This window comes from Camelus dromedarius, chromosome 5 (assembly GCF_036321535.1).
Source record: "Camelus dromedarius isolate mCamDro1 chromosome 5, mCamDro1.pat, whole genome shotgun sequence".
NCBI classification, from domain to species: domain Eukaryota; kingdom Metazoa; phylum Chordata; class Mammalia; order Artiodactyla; family Camelidae; genus Camelus; species Camelus dromedarius.
In genome coordinates this window covers 15,272,869-15,292,908 of record NC_087440.1, presented here as the reverse complement: position 1 = coordinate 15,292,908, position 20,040 = coordinate 15,272,869, and the positions used below count along the sequence as shown (strand labels likewise).

The window sequence follows — 20,040 nt, the reverse complement described above, 5'->3', positions numbered from 1 at the left end:
AGCTCAGTCTTTTCTGTGAAAGTGGCCTATTACTTTCTCATCATAAATGCAGCCTGAAGGGCAGGCTTCTAATTAAACACACATCTGAGGGCTGACTGCAATCCTTTGCAGAGACCTGGGAGGCGGGCACCATCTTCAGGCTCTCCCCAGCAGCGCTCTAGAGGACAAGTATCTCTGAGACAGATTTTACATGCATCTGGTGCCCCAGTTTTTCTGTCTGGTGCTCAGGTTTTTGCAGCAAGGGGCACACGGTAAAGATAATGGATTCATCACATATAAAGCTAATAGGAAAGTCTACAGCATGATTTTGGTGGTAGAAACACAAAGGGGGAAAGTGAAAGACATTATCAAATAATTCTAGTGAACATTATAGGTTTTTGCATTTGCAATTAAGCCATGTTTTTCTTTATTTTGTCATGGAAGAATGCTGTAATATGGTGTGATTTGCAGTTACCTGTGTTTTTTACATCTTTCCTCCCATCCACATTGACCACCTTTCCCCAACCAATAACTCATATCTACTATTTCCTTCAGCATTTTTTTCAGAGTTCACCTACTCCTGGAAGACTGACTAGTCCCAGCTGATGGAATCCCTCCTCCCCTCTATACTTATGCAAACAGTTGGTTCCATATCATAACACACTAATGACTACTGTGCTTGGCTTTGCTAGGTCACTTCTGGGGATTGTATTGTCACTTCCTCAGATTAGGATCCCGCATGCCCCAGCCCAATCCAGGGCTATCATGAATCCATGTGTGCACCTCAGAAGCCAGCTAGGAAGTGGGAAGCAGTGAAAAGAACAGAATGAAGAGTAGGGGAACCCTGCAGCTTGGCACCTGGCCTGCAGATCCCAGGCCTGTTCCTAAGCCCTCAAATATGTGGCTTTTGGCAGTAAAACTAATTCTACACCTGCCTGACTACTGAGATGAGCCCGCAAGTGGTCGACGCTTAGTTCCTCTAGCCCAGCAGGGCCACAAAAGTCCATGACTGATATTAAATAGTACATTTTGCAAGGTCTGCTGAACTAATCAGGGGTGTGACATTACCTCTATAATTCCTGAAAACAGTTGCCAGTTCCTAATCCGAGTTAGAGTGAATCTTGCTAATTAGTTTACTTCTCAATTTTATCTTTTTTTTAATTGTTTTTAAAATCAGGATCAAACAAAAGCTGAACTAAGGATAAAGGGGTTAAGATACTTTCAACAAAGAAATTTCAATTAACTTTAGGTTTAAAATACATTTTACTGAATCTTAAAATTATTTTTAACATTTGCTGTTGATAGCATCTTGTCTGATTTAAGACCATCTATAGATTGATTCAGAGTCATAGTCTCTTTTTTTCAGTAACATACTAAATTACTGAGAGGTGAACAGGATTGAGGATGAGTGTTTTTTGTTTTTGTTTTTGTTTTTAAGTTAAATTGGTATGATCTGAAGAATGAATCCATGTAAAAGATGTCTGCACTGGAGGACTCCACCAGACATGCTCCACAATCCCTTCCAAGTAGGTTTATCCCCTTTCCCAGAACACTCAGAAACCTTATTCCTGGGGTGTTACTGTCACCTAGTGGAAATTTCAGTAAATGCTTTCTCAAGGTATATTTTCCTCCCTACTTTCTCCTTCACCACTCTCACCAACTATTCTTTTCTCCGCCTCTGTCTATGTCATAGGTGCCCTCACTTAGACCCAGAAGAGAAAACGTTTGTCTAGTCATGGGAACATCCTTGAAATCTGGGGCCTTGTGCTAGCAGGACAGCAGTATTTCTATACAGCCAAAAGTGATCTGACAGAACCACATGTAAGAGAAAACTGAAATTAAGATACATTTGTGTGAATAAACAAAAAAAATTTTTAAGTGAAAAATGAAAAGTATATATGGTATGCTACCTTTTGTAAGAAAGAAGGTAAAATTTTAAAATATATACTTGCAATGTTGTATGTCAATTGTAAACATACTTGGGGGAAGTATATTTGCTTATTTTTGCAAAACAAAATGCAGAAATGATAAACCAGAAACTAATGGGATTGGTTACCTAAAAAGATAAGATAGGAATGAGTGGAAAAGATAGAGAAAACAATGAAACAACTCTGACTACATTTTTATAGTTTAGATTTTTGAACCTTGTAAATGTTTATATTTTCAAAATATAAAATGAAATCAACAGTTTGGAGGGACTCTAAACTGTACAGAAACAGAAACAAATCAACCTAAGTACAATTACAGCAATAACATGACTCCTTGAAAGGAGGAAAAAAAAACTATTGCAAGTAATTTTTTAGTGCAAAACTAACTTTCCACCATCATGGGTAAAGGGTAATAAGAACTGCAAGAAAACCTTGAACTTCACCTGGTAAGTTTGTTGTAGGTAGCAATTTTAATGTAGTAATTCTGAAACTATTTTTGTGTATATTTTAGAATGGCAAATAAATATATTGATGTTGGAAATCAGTTTTCCTGGTTCGGGAGTTGTTTTTTTTTTTTTTTTTTTTTCTTAAGACATGGAATGTGGGAAGAAGATGCAAACCCTAAAGAATTAGATTAAGAAATTAGAGGTATTATTACAAATTCATGGTTTTTAAAGTTATATATTTCTTAGCTTTGTCCATTGAAAGAGCCTAGAAGCAATGACTGTCCTGTAGCAAGAAGTACACCTTGTACCCTGATCTCAGTATCTTAATACCATAGTCCAATGGAAGGAAGCAGTGTTCTGTGATAAAACTGCTGATTCCAAGTGAGTCAGGGAAAGTACAAGGTGATCCTGGAACACATTCTCATTTCAGTGTATAAAAATGTGCTCAAAGGTGGATGAGGACCTGCAAGAGGACATAGGGGCCAGCCAAGATAAATAATAGAAAACAATTACATGTTGAACTCTAAAAATCTGTGAGTCTATACCTATTCTTAAAAAGAGAGCAAAAGAAAAAGGATGCCAATGAGCATGTAGAAGAAATGATAGAAATGAAAAATCATTATTTTAGAACCATCATAGGAATAATAGATTCAGGCAAAAATCATCAAAAGGTGCTAAAATCATTCAGTGAAAAACTGGGACATAAAGGAACATTTATTGAGTCTGAAAGTATCACTGCACAGAATATGTATTAATTACAAAGAAAAATATACCTTTACAATAAACCTGGCAGGGAGCACTTTGACTCAGGGAAGAAACTTACTGTGAATGATAACAGGACAAATCAGCAGTGGACACCTCTTGCTACGACACACTGAGAAGGATGCAACCTCACTTCTGTGATATTCCTGCCAAAACTGCATGATCGGAGTCAAAGTTTGAGGAACCATCAAATAAATTCAATTGAAAACATTTTACAAAATAACTGGCCTGGACTTCTAAAATATCAATGTCATGAAAGACTGAAAAAGACTGGAGAACTGATCTTGATTGAAGGAGACAAAAAAGACAGATAATTAAATACAATGTGTAATCCTTGATTGGCTCTTGGATGATTAAAAAATACTATAAAAGACATTATAGAAATAACTGGTGACTTTTGAATAAGGACTCCTAAATACATCAGATAATAGAGTTGTATCAATTTTTAAATTCCCAAGTGTTATAACTCTACTGTAGCTAAATTATGCTCTTGTTTCCTTTTTCTTTTTTCTTAGGTTTATTTTTAAGTTTACATCAAGTGAAAAACATCTATTGGTTTTGACAAATGCATAGAGTCCTGTAACCACTACCTCCAGAGATAGAACCCAGTCATATTTCCTGATAGAGCAAGTGCACACCACCTGTGGGCCAACGAACCCCGATCTGTTCCCTTGACCCTGGGGTCTGATTCAGATGCCAAGTAAATGGAGCCTCTCCAGTCTAGCTTCCTTCATTTACATAATGCCTCGAGATTCCTCCGTGCTATCACCCTATCAATAGCTTGTTCCTTTTTTGTGTGGAGTAGGATTCCTTTCTACAAATGTCCCACCATTAGTTTATCCATTCACTGGCTGAAGGACATCTGGGTTGTTGTTAGTTCTGAGTGATTACAAACAAAGTACCTGCAAATATTCATGTACAGGACTGTGTGTCAAAATATGCTTCCATTTCTCTTGAGTAAACACTTAGAAGTCAGATTTGTGGGTCATGTAGGAAGTGTATTTAATGTCACAGGAAATTGCCAGATCTTTCCAAAGTGAATGTGCCTTTTTTTTGGTTTGTTTTTATTTTTTAAATTTTTATGCAATTTTGAAAACTTACTTTCTATTTACAGTTATTATAAAATATTGGCTATATTCCCCATGTTGTACAATACATCCTATTTTATACCCAATTATTTGTACTTCTCACTCCTCCACCTTCATATTGCCCCTTCCTAACCGTCCCACTGGTAACCACTAGTTTGTTCCCTATATCTGGGTATCTGCTTATTTTTTGTTATATTCACTAGTTTGATGTGTTTTTTAGAGTCCACATATAAGTGATATTATACAGTATTTGTCTTTCTCTGTCTGACTTATTTCACTTAGCATAATGCCCTCCAAGTACATCCATGTTGCTGCAAATGGCAAAATTGTATGCTTTTTATGACTGAGTAGTATTCCATTGTGTATGTATACCACATCTTCTTTATACATTCATCTGCTGATGGACATTTAGGTTGCTTCCATATCTTGGCAATTGTAAATAATGTTGCTATGAACATTGGGGTGCACATATCTTTTTGAATTCATTTTGGGGGGAAGGGGGGATATACCCAGGAGTGGAATTGCTGGGTCAAATGGTATTTTTAGTTTTTAGAGAAACCCCCATACTGTTTTCCACAGTGGCTGCACCAATTCATATTCCCACCAACAGCATACAAGGGTTCCCTTTTCTCCACTCCCTCACCAACATTTGTTACTAGTGTCCTTGTTGATGATAATCATTCTGACAGGTGTGAGGTGATACCTCATTGTGGTTTTAATTTGCATTTCCCTGACGATTAGTGATGTTGAGCATCTTTTCATGTGCCTGTTGAGAGAATGCTTTTGTTTTTAGGTGATACATGCTGAAGTTTTTAGGAAATGTCACAACGTCTATAACTATCTCTCAAATGGTTTAAGATATGTTAATATGTATCTCAGAAATAAAAGAATGCCTTTAAAAATAACAATTATGACATACTATTTTTAAAGCATCTTTGGTAATTGTATTGTCCAACCATAGATCAATACTGCAAAGATGATAAGTAAAACTAATCTCAGAGATCAAATCTGATAATTTGGTGGTGGTGGCTAAGAGCACCGCGTTAAGGATAATTCTAATATATGATTAGGCTCAGCCCAAGAGAATGCCATGATTCGTTGGCTAGGTCTTCCATGGTGCCCAGAAGTTCCCTATATGTTATCTGGATCATATCACAAGCATAAAACAGGGTAACATGAGACAGCAAGCTATAAGCTAGAAGATAAAAAGGAGATCCCAGCATCACTAGTCAAAGTCTGAACTTTTCTTCAATAGCTGACCTCCTCCCTTTCAAAGAAATCAGGACAGACCTAGTTTTCTAGCTATTATGAGTAACAGTATAATGAAACAAAAGGCAAGTGTGTGGCGGTGTATGCGTATATGCATTTAAACTTTGAAGAACTCTTTGATCATGCCAGAGTCCACTCATGTGCATAAGAGACAACTGTACAGAAGAGCTCTTTAGAGTAACAGCCACTTTTTTAAAAATGCATGAGCAGATGGAGAATATCAGCAAAGATTGAAACTACAAGAGTCAAATGGAAATCCTAGAAATAAAAAACATAATGTCAGAAATGAAGAATTATTTAGCTAGGCTGTCACAGCTGAGGAAAAAACTCAGTACATGAAGATAGACCAAGGAATTCCCCAAACTGAAACACAAGGAATTAAAAAAGAGTGAACAAAAAACCATGCATCCAAAAACAGACAATATCAAATTGCCCAACATATGAATAATTGAAGCCATAGAGGGGAAACAGAGAGAAAATAGGGCAGAAGAAATATTTGAAGAGATAATGACCAAGAAACTTTCCAAAATTATGAAAGACATTGAACTATAGATCAGAAGCTCACAGAACCCCAAACAGGACAAATTAAATACCATACCCATGCACACACACCCTAGACTAACTGCTGAAAACCAAAGATAAGGAGAAAATCTTGAAGATAATCATTAAAAAGTTAATTACATTCAAAAAGCAAAGATAAGAAACAAAGCAGTCAGAAACTGTACAAGCCAGAAGACAACAGAGTAACATCGTGAAAGTACCAGAAAAATAAAACTATTCCTACCAGAATTCTTTACCCAGTGAAAATACCACTCAAAAGTGAACGTTAAATAATATTTTTTCAGAAAAACAAAAGCTGTAAGAATCTATTGCCAGGAGAGCTACAGTTCAAGAAATGTTAAAGGAATTTTTCAGACAGAGGACTTGGATCTACACAAATAATCTTGCCACATAAGTAATCACTAAAGCATGGTATTATAATTCATTAGTGACTAGAAGTTAGTTATCCATGACTGCTGTATGTAGTAGTCAGAGAGAATTCAATGGAGACATTACAATCTGAAAGAAACAGAAGAGAATGATGACAAGCTAACTAATGTGTTTTACCATGGCCGTAGTCCCTTTAGAGGAAAACTGCAAAGTCTCTACCAGTGAGTATCTTATGTACGGTAACCAAGTTTTGAATTGGAAGACTCCATCCCCCTCTCTCTTCCAACCTCCATGCATCTCCACAGATACACACAGCTGATCGCACCAGGACCATGCACCCTAACTGCAGTAATCTATAGGCTGGACAGCAGCCTGTGGATATTTGTTTTAAGAATTCCATGCAATCATGTATATGTGTGCTTTGTTTGAACTATCAGATTTGTTATTTTAAGAATATAAGCTAGAAGCTAGAACACTGCCTTACACCATACACAAAAATAAACTCAAAATGGATCAAAGACTTAAACATAAGACAAGATACAATAAACCTCCTAGAAGAAAATATAGGCAAAACATTAGCTGACATACATCTCAAAAATGTTCTCCTAGAACAGTCTACCCAAGCAATAGAAATAAAAGCAAGAATAAACAAATGGGACCTAATGAAACTTATAAGCTTATGCACAGCAAAGGAAACCATAAGTAAAACAAAACGACAACCTACAGAACGGGAGAAAATTTTTGCAAATGAAACCGACAAAGGCTTGATCTCCAGAATATACAAGCAGCTCATACGACTTAAGAAAAAAAACAAACTCAATCCAAAAACGGGCAGAAGACCTAAACAAGCAATTCTCCGAGGAAGAAATACAAATGATCAATAGGCACATGAAAAAATGCCCAATATCACTAATTATCAGAGAAATGCAAATCAAAACTATAATGAGGTATCACCTCACACCAGTCAGAATGGCCATCATTCAAAAGTCCACAATGACAAATGCTGGAGAGGCTGTGGAGAAAAGGGAACCCTCCTACACAGCTGGTGGGAATGCAGTTTGGTGCAGCCACTGTGGAAAACACTATGGAGATTCCTCAAAAGACTAGGAATAGACTTACCATATGACCCAGGAATCCCACTCCTGGGCTTGTATCCAGAAGGAAATCTACTTCAGGATGACACCTGCACCCCAATGTTCATAGCAGCACTATTTACAATAGCCAAGACATGGAAACAGCCTAAATGTCCATCAACAGATGACTGGATAAAGAAGAGGTGGTATATTTATACAATGGAATATTATTCAGCCATAAAAACCGACAACATAACGCCATTTGCAGCAACATGGATGTTCCTGGAGAATGTCATTCTAAGTGAAGTAAGCCAGAAAGAGAAAGAAAAATACCATATGAGATCGCTCATATGCGGAATCTAAAAAACAAAAAACAAAAAAGTACAAAACAGAAACAGAAACAGAAACAGACTCATAGACATAGAATACAAACTTGAGATTGCCAGGGGGACAGAGGGTGGGAAGGGACTGGGATTTCAAAATGTAGACTAGATAAACAAGATTATACTGTGTAGCACAGGGAAATATACACAGGGTCTTGTGGTGGCTCACAGAGAAAGAGAAGGTGACGATGAATGTATGTATGTTCATGTATAACTGAAAAATTGTGCTCTACACTGGAATTTGACACAACATTGTAAAATGACTATAACTCAATAAAAAAAGTTTTTTACCATAAAAAAGGAATGTAAGCTAGAAAATTGGGAATATAATTAAGCAAGGAGGGAGCCAAAGCTGAAAGATTAGCAGGGAGAGGAAGTAATCACATGCCATAAGGTAAAAGAAGACATGATTTTAAGCAGAACATATGAACTGGGCAGGGGGAAATGGTTTACAGAACTGAGGGTAAATGTGGCTGGAGCTACACGACAGTGATAGAGAAAAGGTGAATCACCACAACAGTGAATGATCAATGAGTTTTAGGTTCTGGGATCAACAAGATGACCCTAAACTTCATGGAAAACCTCAGATTCACAGATTATAATTTTACTCTCCATGAGATCTATTACCTGAGGAGTCTTATTGTTCCAATGAAATTGGTGGAGCTTACTTCAGATCTCTGTCTTTTTTTCTCTTTTGTCAACTTCTGGACTTTTTGGTCCACTAAGCATCCCAGTCTTGAAGTAGGAATCCTAATTTATTTGAAACACCATATGGCTTAGTGTATTTATTTCCTAGGGCTAGGGTAATAAATTACCACAAACTCATTGGCTTAAAACAGCAGAAATGTATTCTGTCACAGTTCTAGGGGGCAGAAGTCTAAAATAAAGGTGTTGGCAAGACTGGTTCTTTCTGGAGGTTCTCAGAGAGAATCTGTTCCAGGCCTCTCCCCTACCCTCAGCAATCTTTCACCTTCCTTGGCTTGCAGAGGTATCACTCCAATCTCTGCCTTCATCTCCATATTGCCTTCTTTTCCATGTGTCTTCTAATCCAGGGTGATCTCATCTGGAGATCCTTAGCTTAGTTACATTCAAAAGACCTTTCTTTCCAAATAAGATCACATTCACAGATTTGAGGTGAAGATATCCTTTCGGGGGAGGAGGAGGCACCATTCAACTCACAACACTTTGTACACCAGTACCTAACTAGGAATCAGAAAACTTGGGTTACAGTCCCTGTTCCACAATTTACTTGCTGTGTCTGACCTTCAGCACATTGGTTTAACTTCCTGGATCTCAATTCACTGATCTGAAAATGAGGATAATAATACCTGCCCTTCCTTCTTCACTGTGAAGTAGTGTGCACCCAATACTCTTTAAATAAATGCTAAATGAATAAATTAATAAGTGAGTGACTGAATAAATGAACTCATGTGGAGGTATTAGGGACACCACATCAAGTCAGATCTGGAACTCAGGAGAAGGTTAGGGCTGAATATTTAGACTTGGGAGTCCTTGACATCAATAGAAATAAATGAGGCTACCTAGAGAGAGAAACAGAAGAAAGTTGAAAACACAGCCCAAAGAAACAGTTACATGTAGAGTCACTCTGGAGCAAGAGTAGGGCCCCAGAGCCCCCTTTCCATGTTCTGCGATGAACTGTCCTCAGTAGCTCTTCAGAAGCCCCAGGCTATGCTGAGCCATTGGGAAACCAGTGTCTGGGCTCAATCAGTAGTTCTCAAAGTGTAGTCCCTGGAACAGCAGCTGCAGCATTATCTGATAACTTCTTAGAAGTGTGAATTCTCTGGCCCCACTCAATACTTATTAAATCAGAAATTCTGGAGGTGGGGCTTAGCAAGCTGTGTTTCAGCACATTCTCCAAGTAACTTTGTTGCCCATAAAGTTTGAGAACTTTATGTAGTGGGCCACTTCATCTCCATAAAGTTGGAGGGGAGACCACCCACCTTCAAAGACCATTTGAGGTTGGGACTGGGGACACTGAAAGGAGCTGGGAACTGCCACTGGGAGCCTCTTCTAAGACACCAGCAGAGATGGACGAATGGGGGTGAAGCAGCAGGGAAGGCAGGACCAAGGCTAGCAGGTGTCAATATGCACTCCAGTTATCACATCTATGCCCTGAACTCCTCCTGCGATGCCTCAGAATAGGTGCTTGCAGTAACTAGTGATCTGGGTAGAAGGTTTAAGGAAAAGAGGAGTCTAGGAGGTTGTGTTGAAGTGACTGGCAAGGAAGGGATTAGAATCTTGATGAATGTAACAAGTCAGCTCAGTGGATGTGGGGGCATGGGAGAGGTGGAGACTGGGCAGCTTCACTAAGGGTATGGGGGTGAGGAAGCTCCATGTTTGAAATCTCAGTGAGGAAACAGTCCTAAGTTATACCAAAGCCCAAGAGATTCGGTTCTACTTCAGACTTCACTATTGAATTTATACTTCTAAATGGACAAACTTACACAGAAACAATATGTATATGTTATAATAAACCAAATAAAATTTATATGTTTCTGCATTCAAAAATATTTTAATTTCTATATTTTTATATGTTGGTATAATGTTGTCTTCATCATTCTTTGAAAAGGACTGTATTTTCCTTTTTGTGTGGATTTTCCCTTTTTTGTGTGTATATTTTTGTGGTAAAATATGCATAACATAAAATTAACTATTTTAACCATTTTAAAGTGTACAGTACAGTTATACTTTCCTTTGTAGTGCAAAAAAATGTCATTCTTGTATGAAATAATAAGAACAGACTGTAGTTGGTTGGAGGGAGCTGAATTTCCTTAAAAAATTAAAAAGTTGATACTTTATTTTGAAATGCTGTTGGACTGAGAAAACCAGAAATCTGTGAACCACTGCCTTAAAGATGAGCTGGGATTTAGAGAGGTGGCGAGTTCAGGGGTAGAAAAAGGCAAAAACAAAGTCATATAGGGAGGAACGTGCAGGGCATTTTTAGAAGAGTGTATATCAAACCCATTAAAACAAAGTGTTCTTGAAAAGGAGTAGTTGAAATTAAGTTTTGATTCATTTTTGAATACTTAGTGCCTAATGATGTTCTGCTCATAGTAGAAACTCAATAAATATTTGTCAATTGAGTACAGTGAAAGTTCAAGTCAGCATCAGAAGAGCCAGAAAATAAAGTTTGAACTTTATTTTCTAAACCAGAGCTTCCCAGCAGATGTTTCTAGAACAGATAACCAATGTGCTAAACTACTAATTTTCTCCCTCCTGAAGGGTGCCAGGCAGAACCAGGGCATCTGGTCAGCTCCAGCCCAGATGTGTTCTAATATTCTGTACAAATATGACAATTATCTTTAGATGCCATGACTGGAAGAGGATGGGAGGCAATGAGGGGGTCACTGAAGATAACTAAGTGCTGGAGATGTAAGATGATAGCAATATTTACCACAAAAACTATTAGCCTGGTGGCAGAGGACAATGTGGAGCCCAGATTTGAAGATAGAATCATTGGGAAGAAGAGTTCCAAGATATGTATAACAAATATTTTCAAACTGCCTCCCCAAATTCATTGTTTCTCCCCAACTCCCCTTTGTAATAAGACCCTGATATTTTCCACAACATGATATAGGTGGAATTGACCTACACCGTGGGTGAGCCCTGATTGACTTAAACCAATCAGCATTTGTCTTCCCCCAGCCCACAAATATGGGCACACAACCCAGGGATGAGCACATAATCCAGTAAGAGGTTGCTTTTCTTTTTTCTTTTTCTATTTTTTCCTTTTTAATGAGGACTCCTAAAGAAAAGATTCTGATATTTCTGTTCAAAATTGACATGGGAAGATGTAACCCTAAGGGGTTGGCAGCCATCTTTGGACCGTGAGGGGATAGCCTACATGAGAGGGGAGGAGGTGGAGCAGAGAAATGGTGAAAGGGAAACTGGGCCCAGGTCCCAGCACCTAAGCCATACTTGAAGGCTTACCTGAAGCCTATCCTACCACTAGGTTCCGAGTCTTAAACTCCTGTGTCTGTTTAAGCCAATTTGGGTCTCGTTCTCTTTCATTTGCAACTGAAAAACTGGGATGTACAAGGCTAAAGTGGTCCTTAGAATAAGAGAGGAAAAAGTGGGCATTCACGGCATTCCAGCACTCTGGAGAAAGAGTAGCTGTTAAAGGACAAGACAAAAGGGGCCTAAGATGCTATACTGAAGTGATTAGTCATGAAGGGACTGGGTGGCATTGGGAAAGAAAAGGACAGCTGGTTCTAGGCTCGACAGGAAAAAAGAGGTGAGCACCAAAATGGTTTCTGTCCTGACCGCTACTTTAACACTACAGCCTTCGCTTCAGGGATAACGAAGGCCCCTGGTTCCTCCCCAGGGAAATGATGCAACCAGTCACTAGAGAGTAGCTGGATTAGCCAAGAAAAAGTCAGGAAAAGGGAAAGGAGCAGGTCCCAGGGATAAAAAGAGGGGCATTAAAAAATGGGGGAAGGAGAGATTGGAAGTCGAAGCGGGGGCGGGATTGCTAAAGAAAAAAGGGGAACATGAATGGAAACCTAGAGACTAGGAGAGCAACGGAACATGTTGCTTAAAGAGTGGGCCCCGGGGCCAGACCAATTCCAAAATTCCATGCCTCACTTACTAGCTGTCTTAATTCACCTCTCTAAGCGTCCCATTCCTGTCTATAAATTAACATCAAAGTGCCATCTTTCAATGACTGTAAGGCTCCAAAAACAGACAGGGAAGCCCCTAACAGAGCTTTTGGCAGGGGTAAAAATCCATTACTTGTGGTAATCTCACAAGAGTAAGACGGACGAAAGCAGGAAGACAGAAGAGGAAGAAAGTAAAACGCTGATTTTCTTAAATCCTGAGCCTCCTCAGTAGCAAGTAGCCAGCATTCACTCTATAGCAGCAGCACTAAGGGAAATTAAAAGAAAGGCTCACACTAAAAGAAATGGCTTCTGAGAAATGCCAGTAACGTTCGCTTAATTTCCTCCTATTCTCTCACAGAGCACCTTAGTACGTGTGTGTTGAACTGGACTGACAATACTTGGGAATTCTCAACATACAAGGGGAGGAATCACTTAAACAACAAAATACTAAAACAAGTCAAAACCTCGCCGGAGCTTGATTTCAAGTGACAAAGGGTGGCGCTAGCGCACACCTAATCTAGGCTAGCTGGCGAACTGGGATTAGCCCGTCCTGTCATGCATTCCTCGGGGGCTGGGATGAAGTGGAGGCGGCAGTAGCTGGCGCTTTTGTTTACTCGAATTCTTTGTCACAAGAGTTCGCTGGGCAATTAGGTTGGAACTGGGCGGGGGCCGGTTGGCTGGGAAGGTGGAGGAGAACAAAAGTGAGAAACAAAGAGGGACTAGTCGGAACCCCCCTGGGACCAGAAAGGAGAGATGGGATTCTGGTCTATCAGTGGCACCTGTTACCCGCTCCCAATAAATAAATAGTCTCCCATCTATAAGGCACTTTATTGATACTGACAGTCATCTCTATAAGGCACTCTATTCGTGTAGCAATAAGTAACAATAGCCCTACACCTGCATTATCTCCTCTAATCTTCTCAACATCCACTAAGTCGTCTTAAGGTCATCATTTTGATAAGGTCACAATGCCAGGGAGCCCAACCTTGTCCGCAGACCTCCGTACTCCGGCGGAGCGGTTGCCCAGCCCTGGGAGAGCCGCGGAGCCGCCTTCCCCGCCTGGGAGGGCCGCAGGGGCGGGCCGGGAGCGCAGGTGGCTGCACCCCCACGAGGGGGCGGGCTCAGAGGGGGGACGCACCCGGAACCGCCGGCAGCCCAGACACTACTCCACCTGCTAGAGCCCGCGGCGCACTCTGCAGCCCAGGCGCTCCGCCGTCGCCCCTGCCTCGCCGTGCGCCCCCGCGCAGCCCGCCCGTCGTCCGCCCGGAGCCAGCCCAGCCGCCGCGCTGCACGCCCACAGTGCACCCTCTGCCCTCGAGGGGACGGGGGGCCCCGCCGCCATCATGCTGCCCGTCATCTACGCCGTCCTGGCGGGAGTGCTGCTCCTGCCGTTGCTGATGAACCTCTGCTGCCCCTACTTCTTCCAGGATCTGAACTACTTCCTGCGGCTGGCCAGGGTGGCCCGGCAGGTGCGCGGCCACGGGCAGCGCCGGCCGGTGCACACCATCCTCAGTGCCTTCCTGGACAAAGTGCGCCAGATCCCGAACAAGCCTTTCGTGCTCTTTCGCGATGAGACGCTCACCTACGCGCAGGTGGACCGGCGCAGCAACCAAGTGGCGCGGGCGCTGCGCGACCACCTTGGCCTCCGGCAGGGAGATTGCGTGGCGATCTTCATGGGCAATGAGCCGGCTTACGTGTGGCTGTGGCTGGGGCTGGTCAAGCTGGGCTGTGCCATGGCGTGCCTCAACCACAACATCCGCGCAAAGTCCCTGTTGCACTGCTTCCAGTGCTGCGGGGCGAAGGTGCTACTGGCCTCGCCAGGTGAGCCTGGGGACCGCCTCGCCCTGGGGCTGGGCTCCTCCGCGCCTTGAGGAATCCGCCACAGCGTGGCTTCGGGATTAAGAGAGGGAGGTTCTGATCCGAACTAGAGGTGTAAGAGAGGGGATGGCAACCCTTCCTCAAAATTTTAAGTAATGATCCTTAGAAGCATTTGTTGTGGAAATTGACCGGGCCAGACACTTGGCTAAACATTATATCTACAGTGTTGCTGTTAATGTTCACAACAGGTAGGGTTGACTGTTAGACTTTATAGACGGGACCAAGCGGGCCAGAGAGTTGAAGCCTTATGCCTCAGGTCACAGAGTTGGGAAGAGGGGGTTAACCAGGTCTGTGTACCTCCAGAATCCAAGCTCTTACCCAGTGCTGACAACATATGCATTAAAATGCAGAGGGTCTTGAGTGTAAACTCCAGAGGATCCAGAGAGACGTTCTCTGGCACTTGATTGGCTATGTGGTCATGGGAAAGTCACTTGTCTCTGTACCTGAGGTTCCTCCTCTGTAATAGACCTTCAAGGCTGCTTCCAGCTCTCACTGCAGAGAGAAGGTGACCCCACCTGATCCCCAAGGAGAAGAATTTGGGCATCTGCTATGGTGCCCCATTACATATATAGCAACAGTGACCTTTAGTTCTGTAGTTACCTCCTGCCATATTTCAACATGAAATGACAACTTCATGCTCCAGTGGTAACCAGGTCAGGAAGAAACTGAGAACCTGTTATCCACAGGGCTGTTGTTTTCCCTTCCTAGAAAGCTTGTCCCTGCACTTGAATAGGACCAGGGGATGCTTCTCACTCTATCTGCAGGAGGAGGCCTAACCAAGTGTAGGCTAAAAGACATGGAGGAATAGGGAGCCAGGAAATCGCACCTCTCTGGGATGTCTTTCTGTGCTAAGCCCTATGCTGGATGCTTTTACTAACTTGAACTAACGTATCATTACCCCCTGTCATACAGCTGAAGAAACTGAGGCTTCAAATTCCAACCTAGGTCAGTCCAGTTTCAGAGCCCATGACTTTCCCTACATCATGCTACCTTCCTTTACAGAATGGAAACTGTTAGAGCTGGAAGAAACTAAACATCCCTCTGCTCAACCCACTTCATTTCAGAGCTCAGGAAATGAAAGCAAGCTAAGGATTTTGCCTAGTATCACAGAAAGATGAGATGTCTGTTCACTTGTGGGAAACCAGGAAACCTGCACACCTGTTCACCTGTTCCATGTGGTGCAAAATAAATAATCCCGGAGGGAAAGTGAAGGCTTTGTATAAAAGTTTAAAAGCAGGGAAACAATCTTAAAGGCAGCCAAGTTATTTGAAGGGGTCAGTTCTTTCAAGAAAATCCCCAACAATTTCTAGTTGCCTGAGAAAAGAGAAAACGTCACCATTTAGTAACTGGAAAGCTCTCTTAAACCTATTACTTCACCAGTTGATTCAGAAGGAAGTTATTAGCAAAGTGATCTTTGTACCACTTCAGGAGGGATTTAAATACTTTTTACCTGCATATTATCCCAGGCCCCCTGGTGAGGGAGGTCAAGGACTGGGTGCTTTATTAACAAAGAAGCTTGGCTTTAAATGAGTATCATAGAATTTGGTTCTGGAATCAAATCAGAAATACAGCCAGATATCTCCTTTCCTGCCTGGGCAACAGTCCTCAGCCATTGAGCATTATACTTTGGTCAATATACTTGGAGAATACAATGAAATCTCGACATTCAGATCAAATTTGAACTTTCCAGGGGACCTATGGCACTCTCTGGAAGTAAACTGACCTTTGAGAGAGGACACACATCTGAAAAACATTCTGTTTTTCCATATCACTGAGAGACCATTACACACCATGCAGAATTACACTCTGATCTGAAACAGTTACTGCTAAAGTTGCATGCTTATTAGTAACTGTACCCATGCGTAAATGTGTTGAATGGACTAATTCTTAGAATTCTTTAAAGTTTTAAGGAAATGTTAGAGCTATTCTAAGCCTATAATCCGCCAACTCTTAACGAGTGTGTTATACTTCAATAAAAACTTTAGAAGAGAAACTTTAATGAGCATAAGAATCACCTGGGAAGCTTATTTTAAAAAGCAGATTCCTGAGCCTCATCCCCAAAAAACATTGATTCAGTAGGACTGTGGCAGGGCCCAGGAATGTGTATTTTATAGCAAGCACCATCCTACCCCTAGAAGATATTAAAGCAAATGGTCTGAGGACTAGGCCTTTGAGAAACAATCAGCCTGGTGCCCACTTGTTTTATAGTTGAATAAAAAAAGGCCCAGAGGGGTAATATCAATTGCCCAGGGTCAGAGAGAGCAGAATCCAATTTTTTTTCTCTCTTTCAGGAGACTTTATATTCTGTTACACCATCTGAACATGGTACACAAAGGTGAGAAATTTTAGAAATCTTGGAGGGGTGACAATTCAAAAGGGTTTGATTCTTTACTTCAAATTTCTGCCTCAGCGCTCACGGGCTAGTAAGAGCTCTTAAGTTCCAACTGTGAAGGAAAAGCCGGACTGGTCTAACAAGATAACTCACAAATCTAAGTATTGGAATACTGATCTGAGTTCTGCTGGACTAACTTGTAAATCTAAGTTAATTAGTGTTGGTTTGCTGTTCATGATTTTTTGCTAGCCAGCTGGATTTTCAAAGAGATATATTTGGCTTTGGAATGTTGGTTTGCTGCCTCCCTGCCCCCACTTTTGTGATAATGATGCTGCTAAAGCTGTTCCATGCCTATTGGCCAAATACCCCAAGCTTGTACTTTACCCTATAAAACCTCATGAGCACGTCTTGGAGGTGCTCAGAGCTTCGGAGCAGAAGCCCCTCTGAGCCCGCCGGCGTAATACATCTGAGTACTCCAACCCTCCGAGTGGTGCTTGTTTCTTGGCTGGCCCGTCATTTCCGTAACACAACTGTCTGTCAAATTCTGGAGTCTAGGCAAAAGAACAGTACAGTGGTATTTATCATGAAGATTGATCCACTTGTCATGAATTTGGGGGACTCTTCACAAAGCTTAACAGGTCTCAACCCTATTGGGAATTTCAGTAACCATTTTTTTAAACTGTGAGGTGGTGAATCTTTATTTTCTGATTCTTTGCAAAGAATAAAGCATTTAACTTTTCCCCTAGGTCATTTTTCCTACCACTAAAATTGAAAGCGTGATATTTGCCTTACCTAACCTCCAATGGAGAATTTCCAGGAGTTCAGAGGTCTAGAGCATGCTGTAAAATTATCTCCAAAGCAAGAAAAAAGATGAGTTGTACCTTTAAAATGCCTGATGGTTCATTTTGGATTTTAGAGGCAGAATGTATGACAGTTACGTGTTTCACACTAAATCTTTCAAAGGATAATTCTAAAAACTGCCATTTTTGTATGTGAGTAACCAACTTTTTTGGTCAGAATTTACTATATGTAGAGAAAAAAGACTCACAAATACTTCCCTGACTCAAACAGTAGCACCCATCTCCCAGAGAACATAATTTTCTCTCTGTAGTACATTTCAGGATCCTTCTCCATAGAAGGGTGTGACATAAGCAATCACATGGAAGAACTGCCTTCAGCTACTACCTGCATCAACATTGTAGTTGATAGAAACCAATTTGTTGGGCTGGTAGTTTTTCTAACAACTTCCCAAACATAGAATATGGGTAAGTTAGGAAACCATATTTAATTTCACACAACATAGGCTGTTTTGTAAGAACACCCAAACGAGGCCCTGAAATAGTAAATTTGCTTTGTTTCCATTTATGAGAGCATTAAGATTGTTGCTAAACTAGCTATTCTTGGAAGGGTAACTCCTTCCTCAGCTCACTGTCCAGGTCTACGTTGCATGGCTCCACTTAACTGTGCATGGCTCCCGTGATGTGGGTACTGCTCTTGTACAAGGCTTTAGTAACAGTTAAAGATACTCTGTATTTCAAGGCTGAGACCCAGAGAGGTTATAAAACATTCCAGATTATCTTTGACCTGTTTTTACAAGGTTGTAAAAAATAAAATTGGACACTCGAACCACCTTTAAATAACACGATAAGAGAAAATGCTTCCGTTAGCTTTCAAAAGTACTGCATCACTGAAAGTTTAAAACAGGAGGACTTCATTATAAAACTAGTGTCAGGATCAAGGAGAACTCTTGTCAAATAAACTTTTAAGGTTAGATGGAGAAAAGCAGATGGTACAACAATTTGATTTCACATCAGGAAACACTGAGAGAGTCCCCATGAGATCCAAGCTAGTTGTCATGATGGGTTGGGGAGAGAAGAAGCTAAATTAGTTCAAGGACCTTAGAGTCCAGCAGAAAAACTAAGCCTCTTACACAAATGGTTGTGACACCCAGAAGAACATGGTAAGTATTCTGGTAGAGCTAATAAAGCGCCGTGGGGGAAAACAGCAGAGGGTGAAGCCTTCTTGGGGGCGTCCACAACTGAGCTGGGCAAATGCAGTTGGGGAGGGGGCATTCCAGGTAAGAGGAGCCCAGAGGAAGTTTTCATCAGGTCCCCAACACAGTGAGATGAGTGAGATGCTTCATTTAAGAGCTTTACTATGTAAGGACAACAGCAGGCTGACCTTAAAGAATAGTAATTTTTTAAAGCTGTTTACTGAAGAAACTCTACTGTAGAGAAAATAGGGACTCAGAGAATCCAAGGAATGGCCAACAGTAGCGGCCTCACTTCCATGCAAGCAGGTAATTTTCAAATGCCAACTTTAGTCAAGGATCAGGGCATAGAGATATCTTATCTCCACTCCTCTCATCTCTCTGAGCCGTCCAAGGAGTCACTTTGATATGTCATTTCAATATGTTGTTTGATTGTCTCAAAGGCTTACAAGTCTCTCATATATCTTTGAGTAATGCCATAGTAATACCTAGCACATGGTCGTCACTCAGTAGATGTTTGTTGCATTAATGAGTCCCACCATTCTGGTTGGTTGTAACAGGCTTTCTTTCTCTGAAGTTTAAGAACCGTAGGAATGGGTGTGAGGGCGTGAAAAATGATGTTTAAAAAAATCCACTATATCCTGATTTGAGAAAATACATTTAGACCCAATCTTCCTGACCCCAGGCCCAGCCTCTCCCTCCTACAGACTTGTTTTACCTTCCAGTTTACCTCTGGCAGTGGGCTAGGGGAGACAAGTGTTCTCTCTGGGTCTCATTGCCAGAGAGGGAACTGGTGATGAACACAGGATGGGCTGGGGAGAGTCTGTGCCTAGGATGGCAGAGGACGGAAACCCAGACATCAGATGAGTAGTGTATTCAAGGATCCCAGACAAGTAGCCCAAGGTCTGAATAGAGAGCTTGCTTAAAGATATTCTCTAAAATTTTTCTTCTTGCCCTGCTCAGAACTAAAGGTTGCAAGGGGGGTAGTTGCACATCTCCTTTCAAAAACAAACTAGCACTTTACTAGCATATTTGGGAATGTTTACCAGTTCATTTTCTTTAGAAACAAGAAGGGAGTGAAGAGGTTAAAAACAAAATAAACTCTAAATCAGCTATTAACATTATTGAATCCTAAGAAGGACAGAGTTTGGATTATTCTGAATAATGAGTGTAAGTGGCCAGTATTTGAAAAGGACTGTCCACAGGGTCCTTTTCTACAGAGAAACAGGGAAGTAGGTAGTTGGTAGATAAGTCACATGGTTGCTTGTGGATATCAAATGATAATTATGTAAGGCCTGGTATGAATTGGTAACCTCATGACAAGGAATTTCCCTTGATTCCAGGGCTACTTAGAAAGCAAGAT

At 41.2% G+C, this 20,040-nt stretch overlaps 1 protein-coding gene across 1 annotated transcript in view; it reads left to right on the top strand.

The window, feature by feature from the left end:
* Nucleotides 1–13,713: 13,713 nt before the first annotated feature.
* The window catches only part of SLC27A2 (solute carrier family 27 member 2), a 38,852-nt gene continuing 32,525 nt past the window's right edge, over nt 13,714–20,040 (top strand). The window contains exon 1 of the mRNA XM_010998459.3: nt 13,714–14,298. Coding sequence (XP_010996761.1) covers nt 13,821–14,298 — 478 coding nt within the window. The 5' untranslated portion in view covers nt 13,714–13,820. The remainder of the gene's footprint in view (nt 14,299–20,040) is intronic.